At 44.2% G+C, this 23,998-nt stretch overlaps 1 protein-coding gene across 1 annotated transcript in view; it reads left to right on the forward strand.

Annotated features, from left to right (window-relative positions):
* Positions 1–23,738, forward strand: part of Hr39 (Nuclear hormone receptor FTZ-F1 beta) — a 55,117-nt gene extending 31,379 nt beyond the window's left edge. Inside the window, exons 5-12 of the mRNA XM_089581270.1 lie at positions 4,058–4,272; positions 5,494–5,713; positions 8,067–8,438; positions 10,227–10,370; positions 12,874–13,021; positions 16,975–17,170; positions 17,631–17,883; positions 19,502–23,738. Of these exons, the coding sequence (XP_089437396.1) occupies positions 4,058–4,272; positions 5,494–5,713; positions 8,067–8,438; positions 10,227–10,370; positions 12,874–13,021; positions 16,975–17,170; positions 17,631–17,883; positions 19,502–19,791 (1,838 nt within the window). The 3' untranslated portion in view covers positions 19,792–23,738. The remainder of the gene's footprint in view (positions 1–4,057; positions 4,273–5,493; positions 5,714–8,066; positions 8,439–10,226; positions 10,371–12,873; positions 13,022–16,974; positions 17,171–17,630; positions 17,884–19,501) is intronic.
* Positions 23,739–23,998: the final 260 nt, after the last annotated feature.

The raw sequence follows: 23,998 nt of genomic DNA on the forward strand, positions 1-23,998 counted from the left end.
ATTTTTTGAACAAATCGCCCGTCATCCACGCCTTGCTGTTGGCGGCGTATTCAGTCGGCAGTGTTCGGATGTTCTTAAAACATCAAGGCTTATGTGCCTTCCCGATTATAAAAAGTGGGACCTTCTCTGTCCCGGTCATATTGGCGGCGACCATAACAGTAATACGCTCTTTGCTGCGCTTGCCGCCAGCGCAACTGTCCCCTTTAAATGTTATTGTTCTGTCAGGCTGAAGCTTATAAAATATAGCCGTCTCATCAGCATTAAATATATCTTGTGCCGAGTACCTCTCTAAGTACTGCTGCAGGGCACCGCTTCGCCACGTCGCACACGTTTCCGCGTCTACTTCTCTTGCTTCACCGGACAACACCCGGAAGACAAGATTATGTCTGTCCCTGAAGCGGTGAAACCACCCCTCGGAGGCGACAAAATCTTGCACATTCATGCGCAGGGCGAAATCGGCCGCCTTCGCCATAATAATTGGGCCGCTCAGCGGTATATCCGCGCTTCTCATTTCTTTCACCCACGTGATGACAGCAGTCTCAATTTCTGGATACTTTGCTAATCGGAGCCTTTTCCTGCTGTTGGCGAAATCTTCGGCTTCGTAGGCATCCTCGATAGCCTTTCGATTCCGGACGTACGTCGACATTGGCTAGGCGGAATTCCGTGCTTTTTCGCGATTTCCACTTTGCTGGCCTTCCGTTCGTCCACTTCGCGTAAAATCGCAACTTTCTCCTTCACCGTCTTGGCGCAGTACTTCCCACGCGAACACATCTCGCGGACACAAACTCACTGCGAGCGACGTGAAAAACGAGGGCTAACGAGTTCCAACTACGCCGTTTCCCGAAGGAGCTGCTGCACAAAAGACTGGCTGGTTCTTGTTCCAGCACAGTAGCGGCGCCCCGATGGTTGCGCCATCTATCGTTCTGCCGTGAAAGCTTCCAACGATGGTTTCCAACAGCGACGCTTGGCGGCGCGCAGTTCGAATTATCGGTGGCGGCGCCAATTTTTGAATGAATTAACGAGCTGTTAAGCGCATAGACTTCTATGCACTGCAGACCGGACCACGACGACTATTTCGAATTATCCAAAATTTCGAATTAACGAGTTGTGAATTAACGAGCTTTCACTTATTGCGAAAATAGTTTGTGCAGGTCCACTCAAGGTTCTTATTAGCTGTGGAACAGTTTCTAGTACAGTTCGACCTCAATAATTCAGTGCCTCTCAGACTGCGATAAATAGTTGAAACGACTTTTATTTTGAATTGCCGGGGAAAAAATGAGTCAAAGGGAGTGCAAAGCTTTGTTGCTCAAGCCTGTTACCTTTATTTAAATTTAACAAGATTTGAAACTTGTAATGCTTGCAGCATGTAAAGTTATTATTTTTCAGTAGATCACTCATACATGGCATTTTACACTCTTTTTTTCTGTGCAAACAGTGTGACAATCGCTAGGCCGTACTTGCCTTTAAGGGGGGACCCTGGTCTTGGAAAGAAAATTTTATTAATTTAGTTATAGTGATGAAATTTTCAGGCCACATGTATTTTTGTGCGCTGATTTTAGATATGCCACTTAATTTTGTGTAAAACAATTCCTTGAGCACTTGTGCAATTTTGATGCAAGTATTTTGTGGAAAGTTTTGAAGAAAATTTGCTGCAGGAAACTTGCTGAAATGCATGCCATTGGGTTCTCTTGACACCAAGGAATGCAATAAGGGTAAAATTATCATCCTGGCTCTCATAGAACTTGAATTATAGGGTACTGAAGCTGCCAATTCAGAAACAGGAATACACACTTTTCTTCTCATTTCTGAAGCGACAACTTAAAAACCCTATAACTCAGGTTCTATGATAGCCAGGATGATAATTTTACCCTTATTGCATTCCTTGGTGTCAAGAGAACCCAATGGCATGCATTTCAGCGAGTTTCCTGCAGCAAATTTTCTGCAGAACTTTCCGCAGAATACTTGCATAAAAATTGCACAAGTGCTCAAGGAATTGTTTTACATGTAATTAAATGACATCTCTAGAATCAGCGCACAAAAATACATGTGGCCTGAAAATCTCATAACTGTGACTTCATTAATAAATTTTTTTTTTTCAAGACCAGGGTCCCCCCTTAATGCTTAACTCTTTTGCCACTGCACTGTAGGCCATCAGTCAGTCGTATGTGACCGACGTCTTAAACCCGCTCTAAAATTCAAGTCGGCACTCCCGGGCAAGCTACACCATCTAGCCTGCTTCTATAACACCAACTCTGGTTTCAGTTTTGTTTTATCATTTTCTAACATGAGGAGGTGACATGAAAAATGAAACTCCGCCGGTTGGTGATCATGACATCCGTTTTGCTGCGCGCTCCTTGAAGGTGAAAGGCTACACTGAGCACTTTATTTGGTTCTAATGCACTCTTTTAGAGCAGGAGTGGTGGGTTAGACAACAATGTGAAATGATCGAATTTCAGTTCCCTCAGAGGCCCGGAACATAAGCGCGTGCTTGCACGTGTTTCGTTTTACAGTTAACATTGTTGTTCTTTTTTTTTTTGTAGTGCACTTGATTTGTAAATGATGAGAGTGATTTTAGTTGATACTTTAGTCTCCACAACATACTGCCATGATATTTTACTAAATGCACTGGCGGAATTTTCATTTGATGATGTCAAGAAAGGCCACACCCCTTCACCCATTAGCCCATTCACTACCAACTGGAGAAAAGGAGGAACTGCAAGCTCTGCTGTTAAAAGCAGGAACAGAGCTCGGAAAAAGTACAATGTGCAGCACATTTCAGATCTATCTCCACTTCACGTCCTCACGCAACTGCTTTCTCTACTGGCACAGCAGTCATATTCCCCAACTTGAGAGGCTACAGAAAGTGCGGTGTATTATTTATGCAGCTGAAAATGACAAGATTGGTAATTAAGAACATGTACAACGTTTTGTATATTTCAGTTTTTTTCGTAATCAACTTCTGGCTCAGTGCAGGAGCTTATTTTGGTTTGCTTGTATTGTATTGTTTTGTGTGTGTGTGTGTGTGTGTGTGTGTGTGTGTGTGTGTGTGTGTGTGTGTGTGTGCGCGCGTGTGCGTGCATGCGTGTGACCAGCATATTAACTAATAATTTTTCAAAAAGTTTTGCACGCACAACTCTGAAGTCTTTTTGCTTGGAAGTATAACCAATAAGCTACAGTTTGATGCCTTACAGTGTGCAGTACATTTGGCACTTCTTGAAGCAATAATTTTTAGATTAAAACACTTGAAATCAGTCTTTTTTTTTTTTTCATGGTAAGGAAAGAGTTAATGCAAAAATGGCTCTGTTAGTTTTTTTCATTGACCACTTTTATAAGAATCTTCATTGCCGATGTCATAGGTTTGGAATTCTGTTTAAGGCACGTTGTCCATCTAATGCTCCACTTTCACACTGGGTGGTTTCAAATGCCAGACAGCTATTTCTTCCTTATTTCTTGTTTATTCCTTAACACATTCAAAAAACAAGACTGTTTGGCTCTCGCAAGGCTGTCACTGCTGATGAACAAGCACGAGTTTATGTGAACAAGCATGAGTTTATGTGAAATTTTAAAACAAGAGGGCTTCTACCTAGGCAGACCTCAGAAGCAGTCCTCCGTAGCACGGCCATTTTGGATCGATTGTGGCGCCCCCTCTAGGTCGTGAAAAATGCCGTGTTCTGGAAAAGCGTGCACCATGTGCTTCAGAGAACACAGGGAGACTGAAAGCAGGCCAGCAGATCTGAAACGGGCATGATAGCTCAGGCCGCTAACTTGTGGACTTTTCTGACCTCCTAGGTAGATGGTGGCATAGAAAAAAGAAGGTCCTCATTTGAAGCTTTGGCATACATTATGGTGTTCAGAGGTAAAAAGTGAAGTTAGGGCGGGCTTTCAAATCTCAGCATGTAAAATTTTATTGGAACAAACCATGAATTGTACTTCTCATGATGGTTCTTTATCTGTTTTTACTTTGCTCATGCTCTTTAGCGAGTCATTGGTGTGCTTTTCTAGCCCGATTGCCTGCCTTGCTAAAAGGTCTGTTTTTTGCATGGCATCACTGGCACAGGGGAAGGACGGTTGGGTGGGAGTGGTGCGTTCCAGCCGCCACCGTTTGGTGAGAGCCCACGCCCCACAAGCTCATCGAGCTCACGGTCATCGTACTCACCCAGCCAGAGTCCACTTCTTGGGGGTAGCCGGGGGGGACCTCTAGGGCTGCCCCCACGCCACGGGGCTGCCTCCTCTGATGGCTCCCTTTACTCACCCACCAGCAGCCCTCTGCAGGTTAGTTTTTTCTGTCATGTCTTTGACCAGTATATTAAAAATGTTGGAAGCACTCTGACAGTGCAGTAAAATCTCGTTTTTCAACCCCCATTAATTCTGAAATCTGGATAACTCGGACTGCCGACATGGTCCAAGCCAATGCCCATTCAAATCTATAGTGTCGAGGACCTGTTTATTCAGACGCAGACAGTGGTTAATTCAGACGAGCTCCCAAGGGAGGTCGTGTTAAAATGGGAGTGGCGCAGCAAGTGATCATCCAAGTCACCCTCCTCAAGCCCGAATAGCTTGGTGAAGTCTTGATTGCGCACCTCTGCCTTGTACGCAGTGGTCAGTGTGACGTCTGCTATCACTGAAAAATAGACCAGTTGCATAGATTTTGTTCCACTTTTCTGAGCTTTGTGCCAATGCGTGGTGATCGGGGCTATTGGCTGCGCATCGGCAGTCTAGCCAGGCATCGTTTTGGATGCTGATTGGCACTTTGCGAGTAATTTCTTTGTCATTTTATAAGGTGTCTCGCTGTTCCCACTCTGACACATTTTCCATGCTTTGGTTCACGTGTTTCTTCCAATCTTCTGCCGTGCTGGAACTGTGCGCTCACCAAGCACTGTCCGCTGATTGTGCAGTGAAGCCTCCTCTCATGCCATGACACTGCTTGTCAGGTGACCCACTGCGACCATATTTCATTGAGAAAGAGGCCATGAAGGCTTTTACTGTTCTGCAGCATCCCTGCTTTGACATCACCAATGGTGGACGCTCAATAAAGCATTTGGGGGAACTGCAAAAACTTGTAGCTCCTGTGCAGTTTTTATTTGAAAAGCAGGCGACAGTTGCCCATGTATTCACCAGATATATTTACTGTGACATATATGGTTTGGGGCAGTTTTTTGGGGGGCCATTCAATAATTGAATGTTTTTTTCTGCCCCTTGAAGTCTAAATAAGTCAGTTTTCACTGTATTGTGGTTAGCCTGGTGGTCAGTTGGAATTTTTAAAAAATATTGGAAATTTGATTGAAGCCATAACGTGTGTGCATGCATGTGTGCGTGCATGTAACTAATTGAAGCACATACGTGACTGTTGGTCTAGATATGTGCTGGAAACCTGTTAGTAAGTTTAAATTTGGGACCGTGTTTTGCATGCAAAGTGCTGCTACACCATGAAGCCTGGCTCGAGCTGTTTGGAACCCTTGTGTACCATGGCTGTTGTGCTTGCTTTCACTGCAGGGCCGCCATGTGTCCTTGGTCGAGGCAGTCTACTCTCCCTCTCAAAGCCCAAGCCAGGGCCGACATCGGTTGGCTGATGGCCTCTCCCCAACAGCAGCTCACTTACGCAATCTTTCGGTGTCCCGCACAAGCACCAGTGGGGTGCCATACACACCAGCCAGCACAGAGCCTCCTTACCCTTACCTCGTGGTTCAGCCTACACCTGACACTCGATCAACAGGTGCGCAGCATTTGGAGTGTTTAGCAGATTGCCTGCAAGCAACCTTGTAACCATTTAAGCTTACAGAGGTGTAGAGACATTGAAATTGATATTGTATTTCCTTCTCTTGAATACTACTCATATAATCACTAATTACTGATGACAATGCAGAAATTGCTGCTTAATGAGTTTAATAATTGTCTCTGTTATGTGGTGGTTCATCGCACTATCTAGTGCTTGCTGGAGCTATATTGCATTCAGTGGTAACTTGACAGCATAGATGTGCAAAATTATTTTGTCTCCTGTTTGTCATCCATAGTTCTTTTTGCTGTGATATCAATCAGTCTTGGACAGTCACCCTTAGTAGCTCTCTGAGCATGGTAGTGGATCAAGGGCATAAGTGCAGTTGCTACAAGCTTGATTACTTTTGTAGTCTCTGGTGCTTGATATAGATGTCACTAAAATGTACTCGTAATATTTTACAGCAAATGAAAATGTGCATGTATCCTCTATGGCTTGTAGACCACAGGGAAGTACAAAGCTGGGGCGTCTGTCATCTGAAATGGGCGAGTTGGTCTGACACGCTAACGGTGGTGAACAGCACAAAAGATAGGGACAAGGGAGACACAACTGGAGGACAAGCGCTTGTCCGCCTGTTGTGTCTCCTTTGTCCCTGTCTTTCGTGCTGTTCACCACCGTTGTCTGGCAAGCTGGCCTGATTTCACACTTATGCCCTTCAGCCTACTGTGATGTCTTATTGAACACCTATGTTCAAGTTTTTGGAATCAGAATTGAAATTGTTCAGTGTGAATGAAGTGTTTAAATCTGAAACGTGCGTGGAAGTTCTACTGAAATGCATTAGTTGCAGTGGTGTTTTTTATTATTCTGAATATACAGTTAATCCTGGATGTATGTAACGAACCTCTATGTAGCGAATTCCTCGATATTACAAACTTTCTTCATTCCTCAAAACCACCTCTATTGAATAGTGTGTATTTGGGAACTTTATGTAACCAAAGTGTTGCTGCAGTCAACGTTGATATAACGAACTCGCCGCGCTAACTGTCTATTGGCTAGTGCTTCATTACTTGAAAATCAGCCAATTCACGCGAAAGTTTCATGACAATAAAACACAGACCACCTTGAGATAAACCTCTACAATTGCAGCGAGCAAGTGTAGGTGACTCAACGCACCTTGCTCCAGCGCGATTGGCCTCTCCGCGGCAAACACAGCAGTCTCCACAGCTTTTGCTTTTGTAGCCTCGCGCCAAGCAGAACTAGGGCAGTTCATATCCAGAAGCAGCATGCAACAGCAGGACACAGCAGAGAAGGCACAGGACGAGCAGTCCTCACCTATCACTGCCACTCGGCAGCTGATGTGATCCGGACCCCGATAGTGACGCATGGCGGGAGCAGGAACCGCCACAACACCTTCATTACATGGAGGTTTCAAGCACCTACACGCGCTTCTATGGGGGCGGTATTGGGGAAACTTCATATTATTGAGGAGTTCGCTATGTGGAGGATCATTACATCCAGATTTTTACTGTATCGAAGAAGGAAAACTTGCATTTTGTTTCCAGGCCTAAATGCGGGGGCGGATTTGCCGAATTTGGGTGGAATTCCTCTGCTAGCGCTACTCTTCAGGCATTACAAGGGAATGCAGAAAAGATGGTGCCACTCGCCTTGTAACAGCGCAGTCTGCCATGTTTAGTTTCGATAGTGACCTCTGATGTTACTCTGCCGGTGGCATTGTCTAAGCTAGAATCATTGAAAAAAGACCAGTAGTACCTGCAGGGTTAATTTTCAAAGATATCAGTCTTGCATTTTGTGTGGGTTTTTTTCTCATATCTTATTACTGTCCACCGTGATTAAAGATACACTGTGGTCAGGATATTTTTTCTATTGCTAATTTTCAGTTTTTGTTTTTTAAGCAGCACTGTGTATGGTGGAATTTGGGTCTAGGATTTTTATTTTTTTTCTTTATTGTGATCACAGTGGACCTCTGGACTTGACGGTTTGAATAGCTGAAATTTTGCTACGAAACGCTCTTTTTTTTTTTCCTGCTACAAGAAGCTTGTCAGTTGCACCACTGTGTGCCTCAAAATATATGGGAAGTATAGACCTACCCTGTGCTTAATGACCTGAGAAATGTAGGGCCATGCATTTGAGGAGAGCAGGTAGCCTTGACCTCCGATAAGCATCTAGCTACTCTCCTGTACAGCAAGACAGCCTCCCTCAAGAGTGAAGAATTTGGGCACGTTTTGAAAATTTTAAGAGCATGCATGTCCTACATCTGTTAGCAAGTTGTCCGTCTTGGTGAAAGCTTTGCCTAGTGTTTTTATGTTGCAAATTGTGTCCCCATTTGTTGCAGCATCGAGTGCGTCGGTGGCATCAAGTGCCTCGGATGAGTCGAATGCCTCTGACCTGTCCAGCCCAACTCGGCGCCCCTCAGCAGAAGGTGGAGGAGGGGACCCACTGGGGGCTCTTGGAGAGGCCCCCGGGGGTGTCTCTCGACAGCAACTGCTCAGTGGGCCATGCCCCATCTGTGGGGATCGTATCTCGGGCTTCCACTATGGAATCTTCTCCTGCGAGAGTTGCAAGGGTTTCTTCAAGCGGACTGTGCAGAACAAGAAGCACTACGTCTGTCTCCGAGGGGCAGCTTGCCCAGTTGCCGTGGCCACGCGAAAAAAATGCCCTGCCTGCCGTTTTGACAAATGCCTCAGGACAGGCATGAAGCTGGAAGGTATCATCTGCCATTGCTTTTCGCCTTTAGCTCATTTTGTTTAAGGCATGTGCTTCTTGATACAGTTAATCCTGGATGTATGTAGCGAACCTCTATGTAGGGAATTCCTCAATATACAAAGCTTTTCATTTCCCCAATGCTGCCCCCATTGAAGTGTGTATTTGAGAACTCCATGTAACAAAGGTGTTGCGGCAGTTGACCTTGCTATAACGAACTCTATATGCTATACTCATGGACAACTTTTTATGGCTATGCAGCAGAGGCTAGGCAGGAAAGGGAAGGAGACTGTCCTTTATCTATGTGCTGTGAGAAGTGTGTTTTTCATTGTTTGGACTAGGGTTGCAGGGGGTTGAAGGGGGGAAGTTGGGGAGAGTATGCAGTGCTGAGGAGCCCACTCCCCATGGCACGGGGACAAAGGATAGTCTCCTTCCTTTTCCCGTTTAGCCTCTGATGCGTAGCAATAAACAGTGATGGCACGTCTGGCCACCTGGTGCATTGCTATTCCCTCGGTAACTTCATTCCGTCACTGGAGGAGCTGGCACTGTATTGTATTGAAGCTTCTTGCAACTAGACGTGCCTAGTAAATTTGTTTGAAATCAAGAAAACTTTTTCTCGAATTTCAGCGCTGGAAGTTGGCAGTTGTGTTAGATATTATACCATAGAACACCACTGTTAATTTTTCACGGGACCATGGAAAAAAAAAAAATGCGCACCAGCCTGAAAACAGTAGTTGGCCACCGAAAAGGTTGCACACAATCCCTAGTGAGTTTTGTAATCCTAGTTGCTTGACTCTGAATCTTGGATATTGATTCAATTTCTTTTTCTTTTTTTCATGGTTTGACCTCCGACTCTGCTGAAAGTCAAATTTACACGGTCTGCGATTGAAGCCCGACGACCTGTAGTGAAGCTTTCGCTTAAGAAACGAGCACTTTCTTGTGATTGTTAAAGTGGAAGAGTCAGCCATCTTGTTCTCACCAGGCACATGCGTAGGAAAGCCCACTTGCAGAATTTCACATGAGGTCGAAGCCTAGCAGTGTGCAAATGGAGCCAGTCCACACGATAAGCGCGGAGAAGAAAGTGAAGAGGATGCCGTTGATGTTTTCCTGGCACTTTAACTCGGTCTTCATATAATTTGCCCAGATATTATGGTTTTGGCACAGTCATATTTTTTAAAGGCAGCACGGTATTCGATCACTGGGAATATTAAAAGATTGCCAAATGTCAATTCTGTCGAATGTCAGCATGTTCAATTTGTATACGAATATTCGCACACCCTTAAATGTATGGTAGAAGTGCCGTTAGGAGAAGAGCTACAGCTACGTGCAGGGGCGTGGTGCGTCGTTCGATGTATCCATTGTTCCACTGAACAGGAGTTCGATAAACGTGAACAGTAGTGCTGTACTTTTGCATGGGGTTTCCAAGGGGATGTTTTGCTGTTTAATGTGTCCGGAATCAACTCTATAAAGTAAAAATCGTGTGTATTTGCTAAAAATTTTTTGAATAGTTTGATGACGCCAGTAATTCATTATATTCACGCTTGATATATCAAGGTTTGACTTAAGCTGGTATTGAACAATGGCCGTACTCACAGCCTAAATTTTTTCGCCGTTCATCACTGGCTTATATGGTACTCTGCTGCTGGTACTGCCTGGATCAGCCAGTACGCCTACTAGAAGATTAGAGTGGAACAGAATCCATTGGAAATAATTGTGTCAGGTTGCCAGCCTTGCAACCTAATAGTAGGCATTATCTGGTCAGTATGCTGAGTTGTTTTCTTCTTCTACACAGCGATTCGCGAGGATAGGACTCGAGGTGGACGGAGCACGTACCAGTGCTCTTACTCCCTACCGTCACAGCTCCTTGGTGGCGATGCACGACTTGCCTCAGACTCCGGTGACCTGCCTGTGGAGCCAATACCGCTGCTGCAGAAAGGTCTGTCACTGCATTGGAATTTAATCTGTTGTGGCATCGTGTGTGCTATATGTAGCTGAATTGGACTCCTAATTTGTTTGTTTTTCCAAGTAAGCATGTATAACGTTGACTGTTCGGTTTTGATGTGAAGTTTGCAGTAAATACTGTAGCCTTGTCTGAAAGCTTTTTTTTTTGCGTGTGTGTGAGCATTATAGTTGTGCATGATGAAGCAACTGGTATGAATATTGAACAAGAGGCCGTAGACTTCAGTGTGTGCTTGGTTCCTCTATGTAGTAGAAATAGCCACTCAGAAAATTGGTGTACCAAAAAAAAAAATAATTCTGTCATTCTGTTGAAGTCTGGCACCACTGACACATGGGTACAAAAATTTCAGGAACAAATCAAGTGTTGCAAGTGCTGGATTGTGCTCACATTCCTGCCTTTAGGATTTTTCACGAGTCATTCATACTCTCTGCTGCCATACAATGAATTTCATTGGTTATCAAGAAATCTGCATGTGGCCCTAGAAGTGGAGCTAGGCAGAGCATGCTAAGCAGCTTATATTAAAGGGATTCTGAAAGGGTCTCTCAATAAATGTATGCCCAGGATGTTAGAGGAGGCCATTTCACGAATATCCTCCAGCAGGAATATTTTCAAGTGATAGCTTTAAGGCTCCCGTTCAGCGGAAAAGGTGGTGTCTGTGTTGTGTCGAGAAACCCACATCATGCGTGGATGCCTGGAATGAAAATAATAACAATTGAAAAGGGTACCCATAAAAGTGAATTATAGGTCAGCGCATTTCTCAAACAGCTTGACTTTATAAAGTAATTGCTTTTACATAAAAGTTTCTATAAATTTCAGTCGGGAGTCTAACCCACGACTCTTGGCTCTCCAAGGCACACTACTGAATAGGCCTCCAAGGCATGCTTGTGCAGCTTAGTTATCAGTGGGGCTTTATATGTATGCGCTGTGGTCTTTCACGTAAAGTGGTATCTTACGAGTGTATGCTATTCAGTATGTGTGTAGAGAAGTTGTAATTACGGAAATAAAAATTAAGAGAATAGCAGTGGGCACATTGGGGTTTTATATGCTCTTTGCTTGAAGTGGCATAGTGACGCTGACATGCGGCGGCCACTGGAGAGCCCAGCGATCTGATGTACACCGTTGCCCCAACAGGTGACGCGAGCAGTATAAAATTTTATCGGTGTGGAATCTGCCTCCAGTTGGAACTCTTCTTTGTGGCCATGTGATAGTGTGTGTAGTGCAGTTAGTACTAATTGGTGCATATGTATATAAAAGGAACATTATGTGTGTAGATTGCAATGTGGAAGAGTTCAAAGACAAGGCTGTGGAGATTGTATTGTGATCTCTGTGAACAAAAAACAGGGACTCTGTGTGAAGAGAAGCAGCTCAAGGGAGCCATTAATGCTATCACTTCATACCATTAAAGGCAGAGCTTAAGTGTGTTGTGTTGGGTTTAACAACACATAGGCAGCTAAGGCCATCATGCACCAAGCTAATTTTAATGTGCTTTGTAGAAGCTGAGTTGTCTGAAGTAAAAATTTGGATTTCATCCTCTTCGCGCCTTTCCCTCTCCTCTCGACGCTTCCCCCCACGACAAACGCGGGGATTCCCCGAGAACGGAGCTTCCTGACCCACTGGAGCGACATGGCTTATTTCTGAAAGAATCTTAACTAATAGCCATCTCTTAACCAGCATATGCAGGAGCGTGAAATGGAGAAAGGCACGAGCCTGAAAAAGTTGCTGGAAAGGGCTTGCCAACTTTTTCGCATGATTGTGGGTTCTCTGCTGCATGTAGAAAGAAATGTATTATTTGGCTCGGGTGCCCATGACAACACAGTGCAGTGATTGAGCAAGTTTATGTACTTTCCTCAGAAAGTGTTTCAGGGCCCCTTTAAAGAAATTGACATTTTTTTTTTTCAGGAAGGGGGAGGTACACTTAACTGTCTCACTTCTCAGTGGACATCTGAGCCACGTTGTGAGGGAAGGGATGCCGGAGGGAATTAAAGAAGAAAGAGAGAAAATGGGTGTCATTGTTAAGGGCTAGCAGAGGGCTCCAGATCAATTTTGACCTCCTGGGATTCTTTAACATGCGCTGGCATTGCACAGCACGCAGGCATCTTTGCATTTTGCCTTCACTGAAGTGTGGTTGCCCCTGTGGGGATTTATCCTGCGTCTTCAGGCTCAGCAGCCAAACACATTAACTACTCAGCCACCACAGTGGGCTTATATTTAGAGAAAACTCTAGGAGGTAAGCCAAGTGACAATTGAGGAGGGAAATCAATATTCTTAAGGCCTCATTTTTTAAAAAATGTAATCGGTCAGTATAGACTTGCTTTATATCGCAGTTTAGTCGTTTTAAGGAATTTAGCAGTTGTTGAATGACATATGGCAGTGCTGTTAGTGTTAATTGTTTCCTCGGGAAAGTAACGCACTTCTACTTGGATGGACACAATCTAGTCCTGCTAGCACTTCAGCCAGTGGCGTCTACTTGTGAATGCAGAATCCCGGAGCTTGTCATCAGGGTCTCCCTTAGAAGGCTCCCCCCAGCCGTTTGTGGGCCAGCAGCAGCCACCTGTGGTGCCATCTCTTGTGCAGGAGATTGTCTCTGTGGAGCACCTGTGGCACTACACTGACCGCGAAATTAGTCGGTAAGTAGGAAGAAGTGCGTCTGGCATTTCGAACCTGGCGCATGTGAGCAAATAGTAACTTAACCGACTGTGCCACTGTTAGTTGTTACATAACTCTCTGAATGTGTATAAAGCCTAGTAACATTATAATCGTAACCATCATGTGGCTTCTGTTCACAAATTACAGAAATAAAGCATTTAAACGTACAGTCGAGCATGCTTACAACAATGTGACTGTCATGCACCGTTCATTCATTATGTTTTTATTTTCACAGTAAATGGGCTAAGCATAACTGAGCAGAAACCTAATTTGTGCAGCAGGAAATTTTTAATTCTGTGAATCAAGAACAAAAAATCTAATATTCCATGTAAAGCCTCCAGCGTAACGCATGCATCCTTTTGCACAGAAGTGGCCACGCGCTTCGCCTCACTGGCACAAGGTCGTTAAGAAGTTGTAAGCCTGTGCAAATAGTGGTTTTTTGATTTGGAACAGATTCGAAGTTAATTGTAATTTTCTTCGAATAATTTCTAATCGAATACAGCAGGCTTCATTCAAAGGGACTGATACTTTTGGAGACGAGTGTAATAACATTGGCATGTTCTGGTAGATTAGATCACACTGCATGGTGGCAATAACAATGGCAGAACTCGTGGTTTAGGCAGGAATTTATATTTTAAAATGCCGAAGAAAGTCAGATTATGCAGGTGGTAGTGTCGCGCTCTGTTCTCTAATTGTAGTTAATATGGCAGGCACCTGGAGTAAATGTACTGCATTTTATGTCTATACACCGGTGCCGCCAGTGCGCATGTGCTGATTGGTCCCAACAGGGCAGGCTTGCAAACAGCCGGACAGCGCCTGGCGCCTTGTGGCATCCTCAGGGTAATCTGCGCAAGCGCAGTGGCTCCACGTGGAAGCGGTTGCAATGCTAAATCTTTTCTAATCGGAGAACGCGCGGCTCCCTTGACTTCCGCAGAACAACTCTGAGCTGACTGCACGTACTGCAGAGTCTCTTCTCCGTGTGAAATTTGCTAAATGAGCGTGACGGCGCGAGCATGAAGGGGACCCAGCACGAGACACTTGGAGATGGGTGCCCCTTTCCGACCCCTGATGCGGGATGGTGCTAGGCACTGGGCTCGCGGTGCATGCGCCTAGCAGGTGTCATGAAGTCATAGAAGGATGGCAGTTTGAGCAGCGCTGAGGCTGTGTTGGGTAGTGAAGTGACAGTACGGAGCAGCTATGACCAGTGGTGGGGTGCAAAAAAATTTTCTCATCTAAAACAAAAAGACAACAAAATTGCTGAGCAAAATTAAAATTAAATGGGCTATTAGTGTGGTCGTCGTTCACATTTTTGCTAGGACCATATCAGTATGAAATTTTTGGCCGAATACGCTGTCCCGTTCCATACGGTCACATTTCTTTAGCACTGTGTACCTTATAATGTTCATTCACCAACTCACTCAACAAAGTACAGTCGAACCTCGTTATAACGAACACGGATACAACGAATTATCGGATATAACGAAGTGAAATAAAAGTTTGGTTGGACATGCTTTATTTCTAAGGGAGTTCTATCTGTATAACGAAACGAAAAATTCAAAATTTGACACTGTATCGGTTATAACGAAGCAGTTTTTGTATTCACGGGGCTCAAAATGCTCAAACAAGTAGGAAAAAATCTCAAAACACGCTAAATTTTGATCTTTTGAAGCGCGCGCACCTAAAATGTGTTTGAATCACCCGCGCTTCCGCACGCAACGCCATCTAGGGAGAGCGAATAGAACCTAGCATCAACGGCTGCCTAGCACGTGACTGGCACGTGATCGAACCGACGCCCGCTCATGCGCCCGCTCCCCGGCCACCCCCGCCGTCTCAATTTCCGACCCGCGCCCCGCGCGCGCTATCTCTGCAGTTCAATCTGTAGACGCCGCAGCGGAACGCGTCTTAACAAACAGCAGTTTCGCTTGAAACGAAGATAAAGATGTTCAGGGCGCAACAGCGGGCGCAAGGAAAAGTCATTGCCGCAGACTTTGGTGTTGCGCCTAGCACTCTTATCTATCTAGATAAGATGGTTATCTTGAGCGCAAGGCAGAAGATTGCAAACGCCCACTCTGCAGGCGCTGTGAAGAATGACAGCAAGACAGGATGTTGAAGATGCCTTGTTAACCTGCCTGTGTCTGGTGCCGCCCTTCAAATGAAGGCGAGAAGTCTCACTTCCGTCTGAGGCCACAATGACTTTCATGCAAGCAGTGGCTGGCTGCAGCGATTTAATGACCGCCATCGGATTGTTTGCCACGTCATGTCTGGCGAAGAAGCAGCCGTTGGCGCCGAGAACTGCGAGAAGTAGGCTGAAAGCTTCCGCATGCAACTGGGAGGCAAGCGGACAATTTCGGCGAGACGACATGGCGTCAGCTGGCGGTTCCGAACGTTACGGTCGAGGAATTCATCTGTGCAGATGACAACTTGGCTGTGGCGCCCGAACTGACCGACCAAGAAATTGCTGATCAGGTGGTTTCTGCAGATGATGCTAGAAACAGCGATGCATGTGAAGATGGCGAAGTGCGAGCTCTCAGCAGCGGCGAGGCCGCTGACATGGCCAGGAAGTTCAGGGGGTACCTCGGGAACCTACCTGTGGCCAAATCAGCTGACATCGGGAAAGCGCTGCTCTGTGTTGATTTCGTCGAGAACTATAACCTGTCAAACAGTGTGAAGTGCCGCCAAACGAAGATTACGTCGTTTTTTAAATAACATAGTTTTCGCACCTGGCCAGCAGCCCGATTTGTGAGTTTCCTCTTGCTTTCCAGTACGAAATGCAAGGCGAGGTTTCATATGCTTATACCACGCGTTAAATTCAAAGATAGTGCATTTTTTCAACCCTGTGCTGTCCATCTTAAAGTACTCTTTACTTGGGTTTATTAGCGACCTTTTCTGCGGGAATTTGAGTGCATACTTTTATAACGAATATTGGATATAACGAACGAATTTCCGCGCAAAATGCGACTTCGTTATAACGAGGTTGGACTGTACATGAATACTTTTTTGCAACTTTGCATTTTATTTTCACTGAACATTATTGAATTCAATTTTAGTGTAAACGTTTTTGCAAAGTAGTACATATTAGAGACAGCCAAAGCTTTTATATTGCCCATTAATGCCGTGTAGAAGTTTTTAAACAAAGTTGAAAATGATGCGCCTAGGGTTAAAAAAAAACGAATGAACTCAAGAACACAAAATCTTCCTGCTGGCAATTTTTTCTTGCATGATACAAAAGTACAAATCATATACATTGTTCATAAAAAAATTTTGACTACAAAAAGGCAATATTTTTTTCTAAATTTTTTACAGAGACTATGTTTTGCATTAGTTTGCAAAGCTCAAAGGGCAGTCACAAAACAGGAGAATTTTTTTCCAGAAACATTAAGGGAAATTGCTTTCAACTGTTCAGTAAAAAGCCACAAATTTTGTGTAAAAAAATCGGAGGGTCGAGTCAAACTCCGGTGCATTTGGCATGGAATGACCCAAATGCTGGCAAACTAGCATAGGGGCCTAAAAGGTTTCTTTTGCTTGTACGTCTTATCCCTCATTTATGGCGCAAGTTCTCTGATGCTGAGACTTTTGTTCTCATGTCAGCTCTTCTAGGACGCTTTAAACTAGTCAGACAGGTTCTTGCAACGCGGGGAATGCGGACAACCATTGGCCATTTGTGTGTAGTAGTGCTGTTGGAGAAAAAATGCATCCATTGGTGGCACTTTGTTTCGTGGGATGAAAGGCTTTAGAGGCTGTTTTTCTGAACAGGTTTATTCGCTCATTCTATATGATTCACATTGGTCATCCTGGCATCTGTGCGTGTCACAATTGTGGTGGGCAATTAACTGAAACCTCAGGACTGTCCAGTGATAGTACTTTGTATATTTTTATGTGATGTGTGTGCCTAGTAGTATGCATTCTCTCATGTGTTCTACAAAATGTGCTTCAGGTTGTCCGAGCAGTTTGGCCACAAGGTGTCTGCTACTGGAGCCACGGCGCTTGATGCTGGTGGCCCTGACTCCCCTGGTGCCCTGGGAGCAGACGGAGGCCCAAGCCTGTTGAGCAGCCTCTGCAACATCGCCGACCATCGTCTCTACAAGATTGTTAAATGGTGCAAGAGCCTGCCTCTATTCAGGGATATCCAGGTATGGGTCTTTGTTGTTTCTGGCTCACTGCTGCCATAGAAATTATTCATGTTGAAGGTTCTGTGCAGCCAACATGATTTCACATTTGTTTAGAATAGCAGGAGCACATTATTTTTGCAGTTTCATAAATTTTCTTAGCAGACACTTAGTTGGACTGGCGGCATAGATTATTTTGATGTTGTAGATGCACTGGGTTGCATGTAAAAGTAGATGCAATAACTTTTATTCCAAACATGAGAGAGAGAGACCTGTCTTACCCTCTGCTGTTATATGAGCTGTCACTGCTATTTCTGTTGTATCATGTTGCTCTTGTAATGTCATGATGCAAGGTAAACACTGCCATGTTCTCCTTTCTTCCAGTTTTAATGTGTCAGCACTAGAAGTTGGGCCTTAGTTAAGGCTGTCGAACTTTGTTGCGAAACTTGTGTAGGCAGAAGTGCGGGGTCTTTTTATCTGGCAGGTGGATGACCAAATAGCACTGCTGATCAACTCATGGTGTGAGCTGCTTCTGCTGAGCTGCTGCTACCGGTCCACGGGCACGCCCAATGAAATACGAGTCTCCATGGGCAAATCAGTCACCCTGGGCCAGGCACGGCACTTGGGCATGGGACCTGTCATTGAGCGCATGCTAGGCCTCACTGACCTGTTGCGACGCCTCCAGGTTGACCAGCGCGAGTTTGTCTGCCTCAAGGTCATCATACTGCTAACCTCAGGTAATGTGTTTGCAGTCTCAACAATTTCGAGCTGGTCTGCATGCTTTGTTGTTTCTCTGAGCGCCCAAAAAGCTGAACAGTAATGGGGCTTTAGAGTGGGGGGGGGGACCGATGGCAAGAGCTGGTTAATTCAAACTTGGGAGATGCTCAAAAAGGCCAAAATAAATGAAATGGGGACTGAAAAATAATGGCCAAGAAAATTAGTCACATTTGGTGTTGTTATGGCAGAGAGCATTTGGGAACACTATCTTTTATGTATACAGGAAACCTGTAATCATTTATGAGACTCCCATTTTAGAGTGCAGCGAAGTGCAAGGAGGAAAATGAAGAACGAGAGTGAAATGGTAGCGTGAAGGCAGGTTGCGTGGCGGCAACCCGCAGCTCCAGAGTAGAGCACTGCATCGTCTGCTCACCAGTGACGTCATCGGTAAGGTAGGCAGCGATCGCATCGCGAGGAGTGCCATTTGTGACTGCCACTCACCCAGAAATGGCACCAGAGTAGCACGTGCCACCATCCATTCGTACAAGGCAAGCCTCAGCAGCAGCAGATCGCTGTGTTTCAGATACTCTGAAAGCTATTCGAAGCTTCGTGCAGCCACATACCCCTACCTTCAAGTTAAACTACTAGTCACAAGCTGTGCTGCAGAAGTAAATCATTGAGGTTTAGCTACATGCTGTAGACTCTCTCAGGGCACCATCAGAATGAAATAATGTCGAGCAGTCGTTAGCAAGGTTGAAATATGAACTGCTGACTGGATGTCTGTTACTGCATCCTCGTCTGGGGTACTACAACTTCCGGTAGTTACGAAAAATTAATTAAGATACAAAAGAAAGCACTGAGAGCAATTGAACGATATCACGGCCGACCACAAAACCTCCCATCAATGCCACTATTCATCAAACATAGCATTCTGAAGGCAGATCAGATATACTTCTTCCGACTATTTCAATATATTCACAAGAACCGACTATACGCTTCTATTCCTGACAACTCTTCCACAACATACCACTTCCGAAAGCAAAGAAAACTGGTACCTAAAATCCGGTCCAATTACGGTAAACAGACACTACACTACCAAATTCCTACAGCCATAAATAATTTACCGCCACCTCTTGACTTCAATTCTTCCGCATCTTGGTCCAATAAGAACCTTAAAAATTACTTAATAAGCAGTAACATTAAATTTCCATAATACTTCACTCGACATTTCTTTACAGCTACTGTGTGTATTCTGTGAATCATGCTACTTTGTTTGATGATTATGTATTCTGATCAGTAAATCTTGGTTGTGTTGCCTGCTCTTGCTCTGTGAACTTTATGTACAGAAGTGTGTGTTGCAAATTGTTTTTTTTTTTTTGTGCATTATTGTATTACAACCTGCTATGCGTCCTCTTTTTTTTTCGTAACTTGTATTACAAGTAAGATTTTTTCAAATGTTTTACTTTGCCACTGCATTGCCAACCGTGTATGGGGGCTGAGGCCTTCGTCAGGCAAGTCAGCCTTTTGCCTCAGCTCCTCTTTCCATGGAAAGAAATAAACTGAATTGAATTGAATTGAATGAATGTGTTGCGGGCCCTGTGGAGAAGGGTAGCTAATTTTCGTGATGCTTCCTTCCAGATGCCAGTGGCCTGAAAGAGCCGGAGAAGGTTCGTGCCTGTAAGAAACAAGTGCTGGAAGCTCTGCAGGCATACACCATTTCACACTACCCATCGCAGCCGTCCAAGTTTGGTGAGCTGCTACTCTGTGTGCCCGAGCTCGAGCGTGCCTGCCAGGTGAGCAAAGAGTCCTTGGCAGCGTCCCGGCGCATCGCCTCTTCTGCGGGAGCATCATCTTCGTCTGCACCCATGGCTGACCCACAGGCCCCCAGCTTCAACCTGCTGTTTGAACTTTTGCGGGGGGACCACTGAGTGCCACAGGGTGCTCCTCTGTGTGCACCTGTACATAGTGCCCTCTGGTGAATGTGCAGAGACCATGGGACAGGCGGACAGTGGTTTTTTTGTTTTTCATACTCCCCCTGTGTGATGTGTTGTTGTGCTCTTCTTCCCTGAATATAGGACAGTTCTGTGGCAGGTGGTGTGACACCTGCTTTCCAGTTTTCTTTTCTCATTTGATCATACTGCTGTGCATATGGTGTGCTGTGTTTCTTTTCCCCCTTGCATTTTGTTGTTTCCTGCTTGTTCCAAGTGACGGTGCCCTGCTGTTCTAGTGTTGGTCGTCTTTCCTAGTCTTCCCCTGTTGCTGTGCTCTTTTTTGCTAGCTAGTGGCATCTTATGACAGTGATACCAACTAGGGGAAGAGCAAGTGAGGACTAGTGCTGTTATAACCTTTTCTGTTTCTGTCGTAAAGATGTGTCCACTCTGTTCTTCCATCATCGTTGCTGCGTTTTCTTTTCTTGCGATTTACCTCCTCCAGAAGAACAGATGCTGGGCAAATACTTCTGCATATTACACAAGTACGCCAAATTCACTTTGTTCAGCATTTTTTTTTTTTTTTTCCCCTGCAAAATATTGCTGAAGAATGCTGTCCTAGACAGTCACATCTGCCATTCCTTTCACTGAGTTTTCTTACTTAATATCTTCATTTCACGGATCTGTCTCTGCTTTTATCTCACATCACTTCTTTTTTTGCAAAGAGAGCTTTCAGTTGTCTGATGCTTTGCGTCACGGTGCATCTTGCCTCATGTCATTTGAAGTTAAGGTAGACTTGAAAGGTGTACTAGCTGTGGCCACATTGGACTCGGTCCTATTTACAACTTTTAGTGTTGTGCTTGTTTATACTTCAATGCAATGAATGACCCAGATTATCACTCCAATGGCAACTGAAATGAATGGCAGCTATACTAATTCATGTTTTTATTTTATTTTTTTTTTTGCATTCTTGCGCCAGTGATTGGCTGAAGCTAATCAAGCAACATTCGTTGTACTTGCAACTGTGCTTCAAAACTCATACCAATATCCTCACATGGTTGTTTCAATGCCAAAATGGCAAGCATGTACCCAGTCATTGTTTAAATTAAGGTCCCATTCCACTAAAAGATTTCCTTGCATTTAATAGTTAACTGGTAATGTTATTGTTTAGAGCAGGTTTGCATTTTGGGTAGGAGCGAACAAGTTAACCACGTTGATCCAAAAATGATGGAATAGTTGTCTATACAAGAAACAAACAACCAGTAGGTTTTGGATTCAAACCAGGGTTTCTTGTTATGCATAAGTAGTAAAAGTTGTCAGATTACTTGGATTCGATTTTTACGGGGGCATTTACTTAGTGGTTTCTTTTTTTTTCTTTCTTTCTACCTGTGGTGAGCATAAAAACGTCATTTTTTCTTTATTTTATTAGAAATGTAAACATCGTTAAATTTTCAGAACCCTCTTTGACACATCTTGTCATTTTAGTTTACTGGCACTCAGCGAAAAAGGGTTTTACATACTTTACTTCTGCCTACACTTTTGTTTCGTTTAATTCTCGTCTAGCTGTTCCTGATAACATCCTCTCACTTAGGTGAACGGAGTTCTGTCTTTGTTAGGACAGTGCTGCAACATTAGTGCTTTTTCCAAGCTTGGGTTTTCATGATGCAAAGTGCAAGGTGAACCAGGCTTGCATATCTTTGCCATTGCTTGCCATATATTATATAGTCGACTGAGACAGTGTTGCATTGTATGCACGTAAAAGTGAGAAAGGTGCTTGTGCAGGAGCTCTGCTTTTGGGTGTTTCTACATGCCTGCATTTTTTTTTTTTTTTCCGTATAAAATGCTCATGTATAGGATGCCGTACATCATCAGCTTGTGCCAAAACACACCTTGCATTCCTATCCCTGCTCCTTCTCTTCCTTTGTTCTGCACTTAGCTCACTTCCAAGAAAACGACATACTTGCCTTTCCATTCTTTTCGACAGTGTGCTCATGGCTGTGCCTACTCTCCTCTGTGCTCTGTGAGCTGCCTTGGTTGCATTTTCTTAGTGCTCCTGAAGCTCACTGCTCCTTCGTAGGAGACACGGGCACACGTTTGAACATTGCCTGCACAGACCTGTGTCCAAGCAATATCTGCAGTGCAAAGTAGCAAAGAATGCTCCTGCACATTTGAATTGATGTCAAATGGACTTGCAGGATTTGCTTTTCCAGCTTTGCGTTTTATCACTTCTTTAGTTTTTAGACTTTAGAGCTGTCTTCCTTCTTTCTTGTTTGCATTGCACAAGAAACAAGGAGGCTTTTGTATGAATTTTTGTACTATACTCGGTGGCAACAACAGAAAGTGGGATTTTTAGGCACAGCTGCCTTCATTTACTCTTCTTCGTTTTTATCTCTATGCGTGAACAGTGCCTCAGGCAAGATTTCCATCTGGTGAAGCTTTCTACTGCATCATCACTTTAAAGCTGCGTTTGTTGCGCTCTGTTGAAGTGTACTTTGGATTGTATTCTTTATGCCTTTGAGTGTCCACTGGTCGTGTTTGTGCCGGCGTTCCAACCCTTTTGGCCTGAAACTTTGCTCTTTTTTTGTCTTGTGTGCCTGTAAAAGCGGTCTCGCACAGCCGCAAGCCAAAACTCCTGCTGTATTTATTGTACATAGAAACGTCTTTAGAGAGGAGTCAGTTAGTCAGGTGATACTACTTGGCTATTAGTGTTTAAAGGTTCTAGATTTTTTAAACTGTTTTCAGTGCATTTTTTTTTATTAGACCTCGTGTTTAGCTGTACAGCAAGGGTGAGGAGTGTAAATTTTTCTGTTCTAGAACAACACTCAAACTATGCAGACACTGAAAGATAATTTCATTATCTGGCACCATCGATCATCCATGTCTGAAAAAGCTCTTGTCTCTCACTCCCGACTTCTTCTTCCTCCTGTCTTTTGGCTCTGCTTCACGAGAATCATCATCTAGGCTCATCACTGCATCGTGTGCTGTCCTTGTGTTGTTGTCAGGGACCAAAGTGGCTGTAAAGCAGTGTTTTGCAAGTTCTCATGACACTTTTGTAAGCAGCATGAGCTGCCCTTGTCCAGCTGGATGCAGAGTGTTCATTGCTTCCCCTCAGTGAACATGTGCCTCTGTCTCTTTTTCTTGCCAAGTCGAGAGGAAAACAGCACACTTTTAGCAATTTTAGGTGATCACTTCCATTTCTACTCTACATTGAAGAGGAGAGTACCATTGGAGGGCTGTTTTGCAGTCATATATTGTGCGTGTTTAACTATCAGCAAACTTGGCAGTTGACACCTCTCTGCTATGATAATGCCCCAAACATGTCCCCTGTGTGACTGTTGTGAGATTTGCATGGTGTCTAGCATACTTGATCAGTGCACTTCTCTGCATATGCTGTTCTGTCCTATGAAATGCATCTCAGTGAAGATTAATGCCTTTGTATGATGGCATTTCAGATTATTTTGTGCTTTTCTTGGATGCCTTAAAGGAGTGGTAGAGAGGCATGTGCTGAAAGGAATCTGTAGCAGTGCATGTGGCATTTTGAGTCCGAATAGCAGCATAGATAGTGGCTACAAGAATTGCCATGACTGATGCCAGGTGAAATGATTTACATTAGAGCCTATATACAATGCTTTGGGTGCCTGAAGAAGCAAGGTTCTACCCGTCTTACATTCCCATGATCTGTAGTTGTTTTATTTAAAGTGAATTTGTGCAGCTTTTGTGGAAGAAAAGTGGTTTTATCTTTATGGAAGATGGCACAGTGCAAGCAGCACTCTGAGGAGTTTTTGAAAGTTTTTACTCGTCAATTGCTAGTAGAGCCCAGTCACTGCTTTTTTATGTATTTATGTACTGACCCACTTTTTTCCATACTTGCAAAGGAGGGGATACAACACTCAGACTAAGAAAGGGATGAAAGTATGCATCGTTCGCAGTGCCTCGCTGTCAAAACTTTGTAATCATTGTCAAAACTTTGTAAATGATTCTGCTACGAGTCACATTTGTCAAACTTTAGCTTACAGTGCAGTCACTCTTGTAGTTTGAAATGTTGCATGTTCATGAGGAATACCGTTTTGTGTGTGTGTGTGTGTGTTTGTACTTTAGTGCTTTGTTAAAACAAAAACTTACCGGTGAACTGTGCCAGTGGTGATAAAGCTTCCAAGAAGCCTTGAGTGAGCTGGTGACTCAGCCTTGCCTAGTGCTACCAGACAAG

The sequence above is a fragment of the Amblyomma mixtum genome, chromosome 3 (assembly GCF_055824585.1).
Source record: "Amblyomma mixtum isolate Tamu chromosome 3, ASM5582458v1, whole genome shotgun sequence".
NCBI classification, from domain to species: Eukaryota; Metazoa; Arthropoda; class Arachnida; order Ixodida; family Ixodidae; genus Amblyomma; species Amblyomma mixtum.